We start from the raw sequence: 19,231 nt of genomic DNA, 5'->3' as shown, positions 1-19,231 counted from the left end.
ACCTACTTATTTGAGGAAAAGATTATCATTTATTTATGTATGATTAAATACATAATTTAGATCTTAATTATTACAGTTGCTAATAATAATAATCACAACATAATCAGGATTGAGTGCTGCTTCCTTCTTCAAGTTAGGTCTAAGTTTTATCTTTCCACCTATTTGAATCCAGTGAATGTTACTGTTCCCCAGGACTTTTATAAAATAAGTTATAACAACATGTATTTTGAGCATTTTAGATAGTCACAAATTTAGATATCCATAGACATCTGTAGACATATAATATAAGTGAAATGAACCAGGTATAAGACAGCATAGGTGGGTGAGGCCTGTGGTGAAAAGAACGGTGTGTGGCCTGTCTAAGGGAAGCAACTGCCTCTCAGTGTTTGCCAGTTATTACCAGGTGGGAATGCTAATTTTAACTGAAGCCAGAAATTGGATTTTACATGATATTTCCTGATTTTTAAAACACATTTGAGACTAAACAAAGATCTATGTGATCCACATCTGCCCTGTATGCCACCTTGTTGTGACCTTTATCTTAGAGCTTTCTTCTTCCTGAATAAGTCTTATAGAACTTTTCGATTTGTATGCATTTAGCAGTGTTCACATCCACTTTACTGTCTATACCCCTACTTAGATTTGTATGTCTTGCAATTCATAGACAACTTTCATATGTTTTATCATTTTGAATAACAATGCCGATAAAAATAAATCTATGAAATGGATGGATTGGATATTTTTTACTTCATCTCCCAGATGAATAAATTGAGGCCTCAATCCTTTAAGAGCCTTGTCTCAGGCAACATAGCAGATAAATAACTTGATCTCAACTGACTCTGACTTTTTTTTACAGAAAGCACATTTTTACAGAAAAGATTTTCTTTTACATTTGTAGGGATCTTTCAATTGCACCATGTTTTCTCTGATGAGATGGTTGTTTTCTGATCACTTTGGAAGACCTTCACTTTTTTTCTTTTGCTTTCAGTTTAAAAAACATCGGCTTTCCGTTGTACATACCAATACCTATGCGAAGTCTGTGGTGAACATGGCAGATGTAGTAAGTATCAACCCAGTCCATTATTGCCCTAGAGAATCTTATTTCCTAATTGCTAATAGAATGGATAATATGATTCTTATAGTTTCACTGCTCTATGTTACACTTCAACCAAGGTGTCTAGTAAGTCCCAGGTGACCTTGCAATAGACTTTATTGACTTTGATGTCTGGCTGGGAAGAGGAACTGATCGAAGTTATCCATAGATATGCCTGAAATTCCATCCTGTGTTTTTCACACTGTAAAAACAGAGGTTGTGTCATACCCCTAACAAAGATATTCACAGTGACTTATAATGATGGAGAAGCAGTACAACAGTTGTACCTTTTTCAAGAGTGCCTGGTGCTGTGGCAGTGATGCAACTAAATAATTCCACTATACCTCCATACTTCCCAAATCTTCCCTTGATGAGGCTGTGCTAGTACCTTCTTCACAAGTCTAATCAGAGCCAGTCAGGTTGTATATAAATTATTTCTTAGGGGAGTCTTCATTGCTCCATTTTTGGCTAAGGGAACTCAAGCATGCATGAGTTCTTTTTCCAGGATACCAGAAAACAGATTCAAGTGGAACCTTGAATAGGGTGCAAGTATTCGTCAAAAGGGACCTTTTGTTTCCAAAAAGTGCTCTGTTCTTTGGGTATTAGTCAACAATTTCAGTCTCAGTTACTCAAGGGAAATGCATGTAAATTAGAAAGTTATCTTGCTTTAACTAAAACTCAAAGAATTTTCCATGAAAGGAGTTTTGTAGTCCTGTTCATAAACTGTTTGATTTTACCACATGTACAGCTGATGTGTTCATTTTATTAATATACTAGATATATAAAGACCAACTTAAGACCAGGATAGTATTGGTTGCTATGGAAACCTGGGCGACTGACAACAAGTTTGCTATGTCTGAAAATCCATTGATCACCCTACGTGAGTTTATGAAATACAGGAGGGATTTTATCAAAGAGAAAAGTGATGCAGTACACCTTTTTTCGTACGTAACTTCTGTAATGATGTATTCCTTTTTCTGATTTCATGTTAAATGCTTTATTGTGACTGAAATGTATCCTTTCTGCTACATAACACAATTAGGATTTGACATGGCAGATGGCAGATAGATTTGGAAAAAGTTTTAAAGTATAGATTGTTTAAAATTGCCATGAAAGTGTAAGTTTTAATTTTGAGCTATTTTATTACTTAATATTTATTTAATTTTTCAAGATGTTTAAATAGAGCATTTACTGAGTAAAAATACTGCCAGTATATATAGTATTCTTAACTGCAGATAAATTATATTCTTTAAAGTTACTGTCTTTTAAATGTTAATGTTTTCTCTGTTTTTGGTTCTGAGATGACAGCTTAGTATTTCTGGAATTTATTTTTAATTTTTTCTCACTCTTATGTTCTTTTTTTGATAGCATGCATATGTGACGTAATAGCAAATTATATATAGTAGAATTTTAAAAATCTATCATCTAAAGTCAGAACTGTTGAAGAAAGTTATAAAAGGAAGAAAAGATGTATTTTGGGGTAACTTTATATATAACTTCAAATTTAGAGAAAAGTTGCAAGAATACTACAAGGAAATTGCATATGCCCTCTATTCGGATTCATCAGTTATTCACATTTTCCCCCATTTCTTTCATAATTTTCTTCCATTCTCCCTCTCTTCCTTCCATTCATCCATCCTTCAGTTTTTTTGTTTGTTTTTGTTTTTTTTTCCTGAACCTTTTGAAAATAAGTTGAAGACACTTACTGGGGATTTGTTATTAAATAGTATATATTCTCTAAGAGTAAAAAGACATTCTCTTATATAACCACAGTAAATTATTGAAACTGGAAAATTTAACATAAACAATACTTTTATGTAATCCATGGTCTATATTCAAATTTCACCAATTACCTCAATAATGTCTTTTATAGCTAATTTTCCCCATCCAAATCCAATCCAGGATCACACATTGCATTTAATCATCATGTCTCTTTAGTCTCCTTTAATCTGAAAGATTTCCTCAGCTTTCTTTTGTCTATTTTGAGTTTAATACTTTTGGAGAGTATAGGCCAATTATTTTATTGACTGTTCCTCAGGGGAATGCCTGATGTTAAGTTATGTATTTTTGGCAGAAATACCAGAGAAGTGATTTTGTGTCTTTTTCAGAGTACATCATATCAACCAATTATTTTTTAATAGATATACTTCAATTTAAGATATTTATTAATCTTGTGAGAAAACATCCCTTATAAACCTTTTTCTTTGGTTACGTGTATAAACAATTTTCACATTCTTCCCTTGCAACATGAGTATATTGTATAGAAATCTTATGTATATTGAGAAAATAAATGTGGTAAACTAATAATGAGAGGTGTTATGATGTTTGAACTGTGAACAGTAAGCATTTTTCATTTCCTTTTCTAAAAGGGGAAGTCAATTTGAGAGTAGCCGGAGCGGGGCAGCTTATATTGGTGGGATTTGCTCGTTGCTGAAAGGAGGAGGCGTGAATGAAGTAGGTGTGAACATCTGTACAATACAAAGTGGTATGATGGCTGAAAATGTTTTCCTCATACTTAAGAGAGAATTTCTCAGTATTCACATACTCCAGATGTTAGATTGCTACATTGCAAATCAATATGGCAGCCTGTCACAATGGCTTATTCCTGTAATTCCAGCACTTTGGGAGGCTGAGGTGGACAGATTGCTTGAGATGAGGAGTTTGAGACAAACCTGGGTAACATGGCAAAACCTCATCTTTATCAAAAATACAAAAATAGTAGCATGTACCTGTAGCCCCAGCTACTGGGGAGGCTGAAGTGGGAGGATGGCTTGAGCCTGGGAGGCAGAGGTTGTATTGGGCCCAGATTGAGCCACTGCACTCCAGCCTGCGCAACAGAGTGAGACCCTGTCTCTAAATAAGTAAGTAAGTAAATAAATAAATAAATAAAATAAAATTAAAAATTAAATAAAAAACTAATATGGTTACTATAAGTGACCAGAGAACAAACTGGGGAAATAATGGGAGATAATATGTGATGATTATTATATATTCATGTTATACTTGGAATAATTTCCAGATTAAGCTACTTACAGATTAAATTGAGAGAATCTTTACCTTTACCTTCATTGAAAATAAGGCCCTATTATTCACTTTGAATGATTTTCCAGGGAATTGAATAATTTCCTGAAGCATCAGGTTGTCACCTAACAACCCAACTGGATATTTTTTCCTTAATATTTAACAGATTTGGAGATAAGAAAAATAGAGTAGGTTTTCCAAAGGGTTTCTCTTATTCCTAAGGCACTAAACCTATTAGAGATGATCGAAAAGAAAATACTTGTATCTTTAAGAGGCTACAAATTGAAAAATATATCCTCAGTTCTTCAGTTCTTCAGTTTCTATTGCCCAAAGATTGTCACTACCTCCTGTTACTCATTTCATTTGTTTTCTGAAGCCCCATTCTATTCCACTTGAGGGGAATTTCAGGATTACAAGTGGACACAAAGATGAAGAAGTTCTAAAAAAAATTACCGATTTAATTTTATTTTGTATTATCCAAAAGACTGATTTAATTATATACCAATATTGAATTTTTCAAGAATGTCACTGGTGAAATTTGGACTCAGATATACATTTCCAAAACCCAAAAGCTGTGATTATTTCCTGACTTCTAGTATTCCCTGTAAGACCTAATCAAACATGGATTTTTGTTTCTTACCACTTTTTCCCAAATGCATATTCAGTGCTGGCTACAGTGTGTTTAGCCTCTGCTAAAGAAATTGCTTAGAAATTACTTATTTTCAGCGATATTGTGACATTTTTCTCTGGTTCTTTTTCAGTGACAAGTTGGATTTATATATATTTTATTTTTGTTTTTGTTTTTCAGTTTGGGAAAACTGATTTAATGGCTGTTACACTTGCCCAGTCATTAGCCCATAATATTGGTATTATCTCAGACAAAAGAAAGTTAGCAAGCGGTAAGTTTTAGTGCTTGTGTGGTTAGTTGTATTTAAAATAGACTATTTGTAAAATATTTTGGAGCGTAAAATTTTTTGATTTAGTTGCTTGATGAAAATAATTTGAATGGTAGTAAAAGATAAAAAGAATTTGAATGGTAGTAAAAGAATGGTAGTAAAAGATAAAAGATAAACAGCACAAACTGTTGTTTTCCAAAGTAATACAAATAAATATTTACATTATAGGTGGAAATTTCTATGACTATAGTGAACTTTAAAGCCATGTGATAATAAATTCAAGCTGAATTTAACCTTATAAGGGGAAAAAAAAGCCCAGTTTGTTCATCATAAATGTTTAGTAGAGAATTCTAGGCATATAGGTTTCAGACATACTGTTTTTTTTTATGTTTTATTTAAAACATCTCTGAACGTGGCCACAGAGGTAGAATTTCCCTGTCAGGATCAGAACTGATAAAAAGCTTAGTTAATAAATGGACCTAGTAAAATATGCTAGGTTTGGTATCTATGAAGAATGTCTTTTCTCAAGTAGGTAAAGTCACTTTACCCTGAATGGTCAAATACTGTGTATTTACCATTAAAATTTGATGATTTCCATTTTTATTTTAGTAACAAACATTGTAAATATTTTTATAATCTGGAATCCCAGCACTTTGGGAGGCTGAAGCAGGTGGATCACCTGAGGTTAGGAGTTTGAGACCAGCCTTGCCAACATGGTGAAACCCCATCTCTACTAAAAATACCAAAATTAGCCAGGTGTGGTGGCAGGCTCTTGTAGTACCAGCTACTCAGGAGACTGAGGTAAGAGAATCACTTGAACCCAGGAGGCAGAGGTTGCAGTGAGCCAAGATTGTGCCATTACACTTCAGCCTGGGCCACAGAGCGAGACTCTTATCTCAAAAAAAAAAAAAAAAAAAAAAAAAAAAAAGCTATTACCATTTATAGAGTACTTATTATATGCCAGATGATTGAATGCTTGCTGGTATTACTTCCATTTAGATACTCATTTAATTCTCCAGATAATTCTACAGGGCACCCATTTTTAGCCCCATTTTATAGGTGAAGTGACTAGATCTTACAAGAATAATGTCTCTAAGATTACACATATATCAAATGGCAAACTCAGGTTTTGAACCCTAATATTTCCTGATTCTGAAACCCTTCTGCTTACCCAATAATATTCCCCTGCGTTCTACCAGAAACCTTGGTGTGTGCAGAGACTTTCAAAAATGGTCAAGAAATTATGATAGTTCTCATAAAGGCCTGTGAAACTGAGATCCTTTAATAGTGCCATAAAGTTTTTCATTCTTCCATTGGTATTTGATTAAATAGTTTAAATATGGCCATTTGTTAAAATACAATGGGTTTTTTTGGCAAAAATTATATAATTTTGATAGGATCAAAGTATATTTTTGTTGTATATTACATAAAAAACTATTGTAAGATGAATTAGAAAGAAGCTATTACTTTTTAAAAGGTATTTTAAGGAATAAAATGGAGATAATGAATTTAAAACAGAAACTGCTTTAGTGCAACTGTGTTCACTTTATAACATGGCATGTGTGTTAATTTTCTCTTAGGTGAATGTAAATGCGAGGACACGTGGTCCGGGTGCATAATGGGAGACACTGGGTGAGCCATTTGTATTTGAAAATAACTCAGTCTTACATTCCCTGCTGTGTTGTTGTCTTCTGAGGAATATGACACTCAATAACTTAGTGCATGGAATCTAGCATTTATAAGAAATCAGAAATAACTATTCTTAATGGTTCTGTATATAAAATATTTTTGCAAAATAACCTCTTATTTATAAAAACAATTGATGTCGACTAAGTTGGTAGACATCAGATATTTTTTTTTCTTTAGCCTTAAATCTAGGCTATAAATGTAAGAAATGAGGGACAACTTTGTTTTTGATGGCTTGCCTGCTAATTCCCTTTCCTTTCATTTCCTTCAATTCTAATTAAATGGTTTATAAACAGTACTGTGCTGGTAAGTTAACTCTTGAAAACAAAAATTAGAAAACAGCCTGGATTTGTAGCTTTCTCACTTTTCTGAGGTGTAAATATTCCCGCAATGGCTGACTTCAAGCTGTCACTGATGGCTTCATAATGTGGTATCACTGAAAAGGGAGTTGGGAAGAGAAATGTACAGTCTGCTTTCCTGAGAAAGGTTTTCATTGTATACTGTCCTCCCCTTCACAAGCTCAGTCATCAATGCTTGTCTTTTATTCTTGTAAGTAAATTTTACAGTTATCCCTTTTATTCCAAGCTTATCATTACTGCCCTAGTTTAAACTTTGGCCATCTTTTGCTGTTATTATTTTAATAACATTTCAAATATTGAGTATAAATTGGGTTCAGTGCTTGGGTGATGGGTCCACCAAAATCTCACAAATCACCACTAAAGAACTTACTCTTGTAACCAAATACCACCTGTTCCCCAGAAAACCTATGGAAATAAAAAAAGTTGGAATGCTACTAAAATAATAACAGCAAAAAATGGTAAAAGTTTAAACGAGGGCAATAGTGATACATTCGGAATCATCATCATTAAAAATGTATGAAGAATATAACAGTGGACATTTGTACACCCGTTATCCAGCTTTTAAAAAGTAAAATACTGCATTTGTGGTTAAATCTCCCTTGTGTCCTCCATTATTAATCCTCAACCCCAGCCAAGGTCACCACCATCTGAGTTTGGTTCCTATCATTCTCAAGTCATTCTTTATACTTCTACTGTGCGGTATGTATGTATGTTGGAGTAAAACATAGCATTTGGTTTGCATGTTTTCAGTTTATGTGAAATACATCATGCTGTATGTATTCTTCTGTGACTTGCTGTTTTTTTTTTATCAACATGATGTTTGTGAGATTTATCCATCCTGTTAATATACAACTCTTGTTCATTAAATGCCATTGTCCTGTTCAGAAATTTTGTGAGTCTCTGATGTCTAAAGAATGTGGTTCAAAATCTTAGCTTCATTATTTAGATGCCCATAATCTTTCCTCATTCTCATCTGCAATCTTCTTTTCCCCTACTTTTCATGATCGGTTTGTTTACCATAATTGTACAGGAATTTCTAGCTTTTTCGATTTGCTAATCATAATACTACATAGATTTTCAGCTTCTTAAATACTTGCTCACCGTAATTGTACATTAATTACCAACTTCATTTGATTTCCTCAATATATTCTCTTCATCTGGAATGCCTTTCCCTTTTTCCTCTATCTAACCACATTTCTAACCATCTGAGATTTGTTATAATTTTAACCCCTGCATTATAATTTAATCATGTGTACTTATGCTGTCTTTCACAAATTAGTTATAAATTTTTGAGAGATTGCTTATTATGTTAACACATATTTCAGACCTCACACCATAATCCTTTGTAAAAACTTGATTTTCAACAAATATTTCTTGATTGTATTTGAATTTTGAACGCGCAGGATATGTATAGCAAGGAAAATAAATGATGGAGGGAATATATATGCAAACATGTGTTTAAAATATTTTTCCAGTCGGGTGCGGTGGCTCATGGCTGTAATCCCAGCACTTTGAGAGACTGAGGCAGGCAGATCACTTGAGCCCAGGAGTTTGAGACCAGCCTAAGCAACATGGCGAAACCCCATCTCTACAAAAAATACAAAAATTAACCAGGCGTGGTGGCACACACCTGTAGTCCCAGCAACTTGGGAAGCTGAGGTGGGAGGATCACCTGATTCTGGGGAGGTTGAGGCTGCAGTGAGCCATGATTGTGCCACTGAACGCCAGCATGGGTGACAGAGTGAGACCCTGTCTTTAATAATAATAATAATAATATTAATAATAATAATAATAAAGTAAAATATTTCTCCAAAAATCTTTGGACTTTTTGTTTAGTAATGAGAGGAAATGATATAAGTTCTATAGATGCAGTTTTAACAATTAATTTCATACTAGAGATTCTTGTCTTTTAAATCCTATGTAGTATATTTGATTATCCTGATTATTAAAATGTTTAATAGATAATCTGCATAGCATTAAGCATAATATACAGTGAAGTCAAATGGCTACCTTCAGATACATACAGCTGTGTACACTGGAATTCTTACATTAAAGAGATGCAAATAAGAGAAGAGCCGTTTGTATAAAACTATGGGATATGATGCAATAATTTGATTACGCCAAATATCACCAAGCAGCAGTAATTATGAACATTTGTTCCCATGGGTACATCCCCTACCATTTCTACTTTCTGAAGTTCTGTACAGCTAAATATTAGAAAGCAGGGTTGAAATGAATACCTTCAGTCCTATTTAAAGGTACAAAAATTAAAATTTGAAGAATGCACTGAATACAATAGCTATATTATTCTGTGAAACAGAAGTTGTGGGGGCAGAGGCAGGGGAGAGACATGATATCTGCCTTCAGATATTTGAAGGGGCTATGTTAAGGCAGAGGAATAAGGCTTTATATAGTTAAGAATACAGAACTGTTCACAAGTTAGAAATTAGATGTGGAAAAATAAAGGTAAGAACAATCCACAAATTTTCAACTGTTCATATATTTTAAAACCTTCCCTGTTGGGGAGTATACTGTCACAGCCAAGTGTTGGAGAACAGACTGAGCTTCCTCCCAGCTCTGCAGTGGGCAGGAGGGTGGGCTTGGCTATGACCCCTGAGGGTGCTTTTACAGAGAGGCCTTTATAGGAGGCTCAACTAGACTTTGACTTCTAAGAGTCCTACACTAAGAGTTAGTGACTTTTTACTTTGGCAGTATGGATCCAACTCAGGTTTTGACCAGTAGGATAAAGAGGGACTTTGGGGCTGGACATGGTGGCTCACATCTGTAATCCCAGCACTTTGGGAGGCTGAGGCAGGCAGATCACCTGAGGTCAGGAGTTCAAGACCAGCCTGGCCAACATGGCGAAACCCCATCTCTACTAAAAGTACAAAAATTAGCTGGGTGTGGTGGCAGGCGCCTGTAATCCCAGCTAATCCCAGCTACTAAGGAAGCTAAGGCAGGAAAATTGCTTGAACCCAGGAGGCTTAAGTTGCAGTGAGCTGAGATCACGCCACTGTACTCCAGCCTGGGCAACAAGAGTGAGACTCCATCTCTAAATAAATAAATGAATAAAGTGAGACTCCGTTCCTAAATAAATAAATAAATAAATAAATAAATAAAAGGTGGGACTTTGAAAAAAGACCCATTTAAATTTGATAACTCTGGCAGATATATGTTGGATGGATTAGAGGAAAAGGTGATAAAAACATTGGCTGGAGTAAAAGCATTGCAAGGAAAAAGGAAGTAATATTGTTACTGTAAAACAGGTGGCTTGGTTGGTCACTTCGTGGGTATCAACTTAATTATCATAACCAAGGAAGATTAAATGAAAGAGATTTTATTACTTTTAACAAGTAAGTAGAATACCATGGATAGTTCCCAAAGCAGTGTCTCGCTGAGCAGGAGGCTGTGTCAGGTTTTATAAGCATAGGATAATGAGGCATGATCTGATTGGATCTTGCAATGAGGTGGTGCTAGGAGGTATTATCAGACTGGATGGACTGGATGCCAGAGCTCAATCTGATTGGATACTGGATCCTGTCATTCAGTGTATATTAGTTTGTTTTTCATTGTTATAAATGAAAACCTGAGATTGGGTAATTTATAAAGAAAAGAGGCTTAATTGGCTCACAGTTCTGCAGGCTGTACAAGCATGGCACCAGCATCTGCCTGGTTCCTGGTGAGATCTCAGCTTTTTTTTTTTTTTTAATTTATTTATTATTATTAAACTTCAAGTTGTAGGGTACATGTGCACAACGTGCAGGTTTGCTACATATGTATACTTGTGCCATGTTGGTGTGCTGCACCCATCAACTCGTCATTTACATCAGGTATAACTCCCAATGCAATCCCTCCCCCCTCCCCCCTCCCCATGATAGGCCCCAGTGTGTGATGTTCCCCTTCCCGAGTCCAAGTGATCTCATTGTTCAGTTCCCGCCTATGAGTGAGAACATGCGGTGTTTGGTTTTCTGTTCTTGTGATAGTTTGCTGAGAATGATGGTTTCCAGCTGCATCCATGTCCCTACAAAGGACACAAACTCATCCTTTTTTATGGCTGCATAGTATTCCATGGTGTATATGTGCCACATTTTCTTAATCCAATCTGTCACTGATGGACATTTGGGTTGATTCCAAGTCTTTGCTATTGTGAATAGTGCTGCAATAAACATACGTGTGCATGTGTCTTTATAGCAGCATAATTTATAATCCTTTGGGTATATACCTAGTAATGGGATGGCTGGGTCATATGGTACATCTAGTTCTAGATCCTTGAGGAATCGCCATACTGTTTTCCATAATGGTTGAACTAGTTTACAATCCCAACAACAGTGTAAAAGTGTTCCTATTTCTCCACATCCTCTCCAGCACCTGTTGTTTCCTGACTTTTGAATGATCGCCATTCTAGCTGGTGTGAGATGGTATCTCATTGTGGTTTTGATTTGCATTTCTCTGATGGCCAGTGATGATGAGCATTTTTTCATGTGTCTGTTGGCTGTATGAATGTCTTCTTTTGAGAAATGTCTGTTCATATCCTTTGCCCACTTTTTGATGGGGTTGTTTGTTTTTTTCTTGTAAATTTGTTTGAGTTCTTTGTAGGTTCTGGATATTAGCCCTTTGTCAGATGAGTAGATTGCAAAAATTTTCTCCCATTCTGTAGGTTGCCTGTTCACTCTGATGGTAGTTTCTTTTGCTGTGCAGAAGCTCTTTAGTTTAATGAGATCCCATTTGTCAATTTTGGCTTTTGCTGCCGTTGCTTTTGGTGTTTTAGACATGAAGTCTTTGCCCATGCCTATGTCCTGAATGGTACTACCTAGGTTTTCCTCTAGGATTTTTATGGTATTAGGTCTAACATTTAAGTCTCTAATCCATCTTGAATTAATTTTCGTATAAGGAGTAAGGAAAGGATCCAGTTTCAGCTTTCTACTTATGGCTAGCCAATTTTCCCAGCACCATTTATTAAATAGGGAATCCTTTCCCCATTTCTTGTTTCTCTCAGGTTTGTCAAAGATCAGATGGCTGTAGATGTGTGGTATTATTTCTGAGGACTCTGTTCTGTTCCATTGGTCTATATCTCTGTTTTGGTACCAGTACCATGCTGTTTTGGTTACTGTAGCCTTGTAGTATAGTTTGAAGTCAGGTAGCGTGATGCCTCCAGCTTTGTTCTTTTGACTTAGGATTGTCTTGGAGATGCGGGCTCTTTTTTGGTTCCATATGAACTTTAAAGCAGTTTTTTCCAATTCTGTGAAGAAGCTCATTGGTAGCTTGATGGGGATGGCATTGAATCTATAAATTACCTTGGGCAGTATGGCCATTTTCACGATATTGATTCTTCCTATCCATGAGCATGGTATGTTCTTCCATTTGTTTGTGTCCTCTTTTATTTCACTGAGCAGTGGTTTGTAGTTCTCCTTGAAGAGGTCCTTTACATCCCTTGTAAGTTGGATTCCTAGGTATTTTATTCTCTTTGAAGCAATTGTGAATGGAAGTTCATTCCTGATTTGGTTCTCTGTTTGACTGTCACTGGTGTATAAGAATGCTTGTGATTTTTGCACATTAATTTTGTATCCTGAGACTTTGCTGAAGTTGCTGATCAGCTTAAGGAGATTTTGGGCTGAGACGATGGGGTTTTCTAAATATACAATCATGTCATCTGCAAACAGGGACAATTTGACTTCTTCTTTTCCTAACTGAATCCCCTTGATTTCTTTCTCTTGCCTGATTGCCCTAGCCAGAACTTCCAACACTATGTTGAATAGGAGTGGTGAGAGAGGGCATCCCTGTCTTGTGCCAGTTTTCAAAGGGAATTTTTCCAGTTTTTGCCCATTCAGTATGATATTGGCTGTGGGTTTGTCATAAATAGCTCTTATGATTTTGAGGTACGTTCCATCAATACCGAATTTATTGAGCGTTTTTAGCATGAAGGGCTGTTGAATTTTGTCAAAAGCCTTTTCTGCATCTATTGAGATAATGATGTGGTTCTTGTCTTTGGTTCTGTTTATATGCTGGATTATGTTTATTGATTTGCGAATGTTGAACCAGCCTTGCATCCCAGGGATGAAGCCCACTTGATCGTGGTGGATAAGCTTTTTGATGTGCTGCTGAATCCGGTTTGCCAGTATTTTATTGAGGATTTTTGCATCGATGTTCATCAGGGATATTGGTCTAAAATTCTCTTTTTTTGTTGTGTCTCTGCCAGGCTTTGGTATCAGGATGATGTTGGCCTCATAAAATGAGTTAGGGAGGATTCCCTCTTTTTCTATTGATTGGAATAGTTTCAGAAGGAATGGTACCAGCTCCTCCTTGTCCCTCTGGTAGAATTTGGCTGTGAATCCATCTGGTCCTGGACTTTTTTTGGTTGGTAGGCTATTAATTATTGCCTCAATTTCAGAGCCTACTATTGGTCTATTCAGGGATTCAACTTCTTCCTGGTTTAGTCTTGGAAGAGTGTAAGTGTCCAGGAAATTATCCATTTCTTCTAGATTTTCCAGTTTATTTGCGTAAAGGTGTTTATAGTATTCTCTGATGGTAGTTTGTATTTCTGTGGGTTCGGTGGTGATATCCCCTTTATCATTTTTAATTGCGTCGATTTGATTCTTCTCTCTTTTCTTCTTTATTAGTCTTGCTAGTGGTCTGTCAATTTTGTTGATCTTTTCAAAAAACCAACTCCTGGATTCATTGATTTTTTGGAGGGTTTTTTGTGTCTATCTCCTTCAGTTCTGCTCTGATCTTAGTTATTTCTTGCCTTCTGCTAGCTTTCGAATGTGTTTGCTCTTGCTTCTCTAGTTCTTTTAATTGCGATGTTAGAGTGTCAATTTTAGATCTTTCCTGCTTTCTCTTGTGGGCATTTAGTGCTATAAATTTCCCTCTACACACTGCTTTAAATGTGTCCCGGAGATTCTGGTATGTTGTATCTTTGTTCTCATTGGTTTCAAAGAACATCTTTATTTCTGCCTTCATTTCGTTATGTACCCAGTAGTCATTCAGGAGCAGGTTGTTCAGTTTCCATGTAGTTGAGCGGTTTTAATTGAGTTTCTTAGTCCTGAGTTCTAATTTGATTGCACTGTGGTCTGAGAGACAGTTTGTTATAATTTTTGTTCTTGTACATTTGCTGAGGAGTGCTTTACTTCCAATTATGTGGTCAATTTTGGAGTAAGTACGATGTGGTGCTGAGAAGAATGTATATTCTGTTGATTTGGGGTGGAGAGTTCTATAGATGTCTATTAGTTCTGCTTGCTGCAGAGATGAGTTCAATTCCTGGATATCCTTGTTAACTTTCTGTCTCGTTGATCTGTCTCATGTTGACAGTGGAGTGTTGAAGTCTCCCATTATTATTGTATGGGAGTCTAAGTCTCTTTGTAAATCTCTAAGGACTTGCTTTATGAATCTGGGTGCTCCTGTATTGGGTGCATATATATTTAGGATAGTTAGCTCTTCCTGTTGAATTGATCCCTTTACCATTATGTAATGGCCTTCTTTGTCTCTTTTGATCTTTGATGGTTTAAAGTCTGTTTTATCAGAGACTAGTATTGCAACCCCCGCTTTTTTTTGTTCTCCATTTGCTTGGTAAATCTTCCTCCATCCCTTTATTTTGAGCCTATGTATGTCTCTGCATGTGAGATGGGTCTCCTGAATACAGCAGACTGATGGGTCTTGACTCTTTATCCAGTTTGCCAGTCTGTGTCTTTTAATTGGAGCATTTAGTCCATTTACATTTAAGGTTAAGATTGTTATGTGTGAACTTGATCCTGCCATTATGATATTAACTGGTTATTTTGCTCGTTAGTTGATGCAGTTTCTTCCTAGCCTTGATGGTCTTTACATTTTGGCATGTTTTTGCAATGGCTGGTACCAGTTGTTCCTTTCCATGTTTAGTGCTTCCTTCAGGGTCTCTTGTAAGGCAGGCCTAGTGGTGACAAAATCTCTAAGCATTTGCTTATCTGTAAAGGAATTTATTTCTCCTTCACTTATGAAACTTAGTTTGGCTGGATATAAAATTCTGGGTTGAAAATTCTTTTCTTTAAGAATGTTGAATATTGGCCCCCACTCTCTTCTGGCTTGAAGAGTTTCTGCCGAGAGATCTGCTGTTAGTCTGATGGGCTTCCCTTTGTGGGTAACCCGACCTTTCTCTCTGGCTGCCCTTAAGATTTTTTCCTTCATTTCAACTTTGGTGAATCTGGCAATTATGTGTCTTGGAGTTGCTCTTCTTGAGGAGTATCTTTGTGGCGTTCTCTGTATTTCCTGGATCTGAATGTTGGCCTGCCCTACTAGGTTGGGGAAGTTCTCCTGGATGATATCCTGAAGAGTGTTTTCCAACTTGGTTCCATTTTCCCCGTCACTTTCAGGCACCCCAATCAGACGTAGATTTGGTCTTTTTACATAATCCCATACTTCTTGCAGGCTTTGTTCATTTCTTTTTCTTCTTTTTTCTTTTGGTTTCTCTTCTCACTTCATTTCATTCATTTGATCCTCCATCGCTGACATTCTTTCTTCCAGTTGATCGAGTCCGTTACTGAAGCTTTTGCATTTGTCACGTATTTCTCGTGCCATGGTTTTCGTCTCTTTCATTTCGTTTGTGAGCTTCTCTGCATTAATTACTCTAGCCATCAATTCTTCCACTTTTTTTTCAAGATTTTTGGTTTCTTTGCGCTGGGTACGTAATTCCTCCTTTAGCTCTGAGAAATTTGATGGACTGAAGCCTTCTTCTCTCATGTCATCAAAGTCATTCTCCGTCCAGCTTTGATCCGTTGCTGGCGATGAGCTGCGCTCTTTTGCCGGGGGAGATGCGCTCTTATTTTTTGAATTTCCAGCTTTTCTGCCCTGCTTTTTCCCCATCTTTGTGGTTTTATCTGCCTCTGGTCTTTGATGATGGTGATGTACTGATGGGGTTTTGGTGTAGGTGTCCTTCCTGTTTGATAGCTTTCCTTCTAACAGTCAGGATCCTCAGCTGTAGGTTGTAGCTGTAGGAGATTGCTTGAGGTCCACTCCAGACCCTGTTTGCCTGGGTATCAGCAGCAGAGGCTGCAGAAGATAGAATATTTCTGAACAGTGAGTTTACCTGTCTGATTCTTGCTTTGGAAGCTTCCTCTCAGGGGTGTACTCCACCCTGTGAGGTGTGGGGTGTCAGACTGCCCCTAGTGGGGGATGTCTCCCAGTTAGGCTACTCAGGGGTCAGGGACCCACTTGAGCAGGGAGTCTGTCCCTTCTCAGATCTCAACCTCCGTGTTGGGAGATCCACTGCTCTGTTCAAAGCTGTCAGACAGAGTCGTTTGCGTCTGCAGAGCTGCTGCGTTTGTTATTGTTTACTGTGCCCTGTCCCCAGAGGTGGAGTCTACAGAGACAGGCAGGTTTCCTTGAGCTGCTGTGAGCTCCACCCAGTTCGAGCTTCCCAGCAGCTTTGTTTACCTACTTAAGCCTCAGCAATGGCGGGCGCCCCTCCCCCAGCCTCGCTGCTGCCTTGCCGGTAGATCACACACTGCTGTGCTAGCAATGAGGGAGGCTCCGTCGGTGTGGGACCCTCCCGGCCAGGTGTGGGATATGATCTCCTGGTGTGCCTGTTTGCTTAAAGCGCAGTTTTGGGGTGGGAGTTACCCGATTTTCCAGGTGTTGTGTGTCTCAGTTCCCCTGGCTAGGAAAAGGGATTCCCTTCCCCCTTGCGCTTTCCAGGTGAGGCAATGCCTCGCCCTGCTTCAGCTCTCGCTGGTCGGGCTGCAGCAGCTGACCAGCACCGATCGTCTGGCACTCCCCAGTGAGATGAACCCAGTACCTCAGTTGAAAATGCAGAAATCACCCGAGATCTCAGCTTTTACTCATGACAGAAGGCAAGGGGAAGCAGGTGTGTCACATGGCAAGAGAGTGAGCAGGGGAGAAGGGAGGGGGTGCTAGACTCTTTTTAACAACCAGATCTCGTGTAAACTTATTATCAGCCATTTCCTCTTGAAGGGCACTAAGCCATTCATGGGACTCTCTCATTAGACCCCAGTCTCAACATTGGGGTCATATTTTAACATGAGATTTGGAGGGGACAAACATCCAAACTTTGTCATCATATCTGCTGATTAATTCAATTCCTGCTTCTCAGCTGAGCATTTAGATTCCTCCTGTGGTTGCACCATTGGTTCATCTGAGCATGGTCAGCCTATGTGACGTGAGGGTCCATGGCAACTGAGAAACAAGTCATAACATTATTACATAAAAGTTGAACCAGATTGGTCTGGTGCAGCTACAATATGTGTAAGAAACTTTCAAATGAAGAATAAAGTTCATGTCTTTTTAGGATTTGTTACTTGAAAAAAACCTGGTTCCTTTGCCTGGCAAGAACAAACAACTCTTCACCAGAATGCAGGTTTTGGCTGGCCCAGTCGCTCATGCCTGTAATCCTAGCACTTTGAGAGAATCGCTTGAGCCCAAGAGTTCGAGATCAGCCTGGGCAACATGGGGAAACTTTGTACAAACTTAAAAATTAGCTGGGCATGGTGGCACATGCCTGTAGTCCTAGCTACTCAGGAGGCTGAGGTGGGAGAATCACTTGAGCCCAGGAGGTCCAAGCTACAGTGAGCGGAGATCACACCACTGCACTCCAGCTTGGGCAACAGAGTGAGTTCCCTACCTCAAAAAAAAAAAAAAACAAAAAAACAGGTTTTGATCAATGGGAGTTTTATTACTAGTCACAAGTACAGAGAGCTCTGGGAGTATTCTGTAGCCGAGTGTCTTCCTGAGGGAAAGCAACAGGAGGGTTTTATGGGGAGGTGGACAGGGAGAGGGTGTGTCATCGCATGTAGAGGAGGGGTCCCAGTGGTACAGATACAGTGAATCATTATGTCAGCACGTAGGTTTCAAGTTATAGTAATGAAGCTATAGTTCCTCCCGTGGTGGAGACTTCAGCATGGTAATGAGGAAACTTTACTTGGGCTCATTTATAAATTGTCAGTTTGTCCGGAGCTGGTTCCAGCTGACTAGGTGACCACATTCCGTACAAAGTGTGGGAAAGAGCAGGCTGCAAGGCAGAAGGCTGTAAAACAGGCTGCTTGTTCAAGTTGATTAAATTCCTGTAGCATCTGGAAACCCTCCTCATCTGCTTATAGAAAGTGGAGGTGAAGGAAGTAAGGGAGTTTAGACAACTTAAACTCAAGACAGCTTTATTTGGAGAGTTTGGCATGAAGCACTTTAGAAATGAGTTTAGGGTAAATAATCATTATAAATTCCATTAATTGATAACAAAGTATTAACTATGCTTAGAAGAAGTAGGGATATAAATGGACAGTTTTTGCAGGCTACTGGGAAACTTTATAAAAACTACTCATTCTTATCTTTTTTCCCTTTTTATCAAAGCTCAATGTAAAACAATGTTTTAAAAATATAGAAAATAAAATTTTGGTGACTTTTCCCCAGTGATAACCTTGGTATTTAACACTGTATAGTCAGCATTTTTCTGAGCCTGTTCTTCAACACTGTGATCATTAATAACTATATGGTATTCTGTTTTATTACTACATCACAGTTTAGTTAACAGTTCTTACTGTTGAACATTTAGTTTATGCTTTTGTTATTTCCTGTTATAAATTGTGTGACCACAAATATCTTTGTTCATACATTTTTGTGCACATAGCTAATTATTTCCTCAAGAAAAATTGCTAAAAGTAGAATTACTAGATCCAAAGGTGTGCTCTTTTTGAAGATTCTTAATGCATGTTGCCAAATTATTCTCTAATCAAGATCTTTTTTCTATTGACCTTTTATTAGTTTTTTTAAAGAATACTTTAAAAAAAAAAACCTCAAACCTAAAGAAGAGTTGCAAGATTAATAACAAAGAAACTTTTTGTCTGGTGGATCATAAATTGCTTAGTATGCCATTACTCCTAAACACCTGACTTTGCATTTTCTACAAAGAAGTACATCCTCCTACATAACCACTATACAACCAGTAAAATTATCTAATTCTTAGCCTTCATTCAAGATTGTCCCAGGTTTGAATATTGTCATTTGTAACAAAAAGAATCACATTTCATTTTTATGTCTCTTTAGCTTCCTTCAGTCTGGAACAGTTCCTCTTTCTTTGACTCTTAAGACCTGACACATTTATATTATAGGTCAGTTATTTTGTGGAATGCTCTGCAGTTTGGATTCTAGCTCAGTTTTAATATTTAGGGAAGACTCATTATGAAATAAATTTTTCCCAG

General features: G+C 37.4%; 1 protein-coding gene across 13 annotated transcripts in view; it reads left to right on the top strand.

The window, feature by feature from the left end:
- ADAM22 (ADAM metallopeptidase domain 22) overlaps positions 1-19,231 on the top strand; it is a 258,039-nt gene that overhangs the window by 181,273 nt on the left and 57,535 nt on the right. For all 13 annotated transcript variants that reach the window (XM_038004584.2, XM_073009144.1, XM_038004582.2 and 10 more), the window contains 5 exons: positions 989-1,060; positions 1,871-2,037; positions 3,463-3,547; positions 4,923-5,013; positions 6,591-6,642. In XM_038004584.2, coding sequence (XP_037860512.2) covers positions 989-1,060; positions 1,871-2,037; positions 3,463-3,547; positions 4,923-5,013; positions 6,591-6,642 — 467 coding nt within the window. The remainder of the gene's footprint in view (positions 1-988; positions 1,061-1,870; positions 2,038-3,462; positions 3,548-4,922; positions 5,014-6,590; positions 6,643-19,231) is intronic.

The sequence above is a fragment of the Chlorocebus sabaeus genome, chromosome 21 (assembly GCF_047675955.1).
Source record: "Chlorocebus sabaeus isolate Y175 chromosome 21, mChlSab1.0.hap1, whole genome shotgun sequence".
NCBI classification, from domain to species: domain Eukaryota; kingdom Metazoa; phylum Chordata; class Mammalia; order Primates; family Cercopithecidae; genus Chlorocebus; species Chlorocebus sabaeus.
Note: the sequence above shows the minus strand (reverse complement) of the source record. Positions and strands in the feature narration are given on the sequence as shown.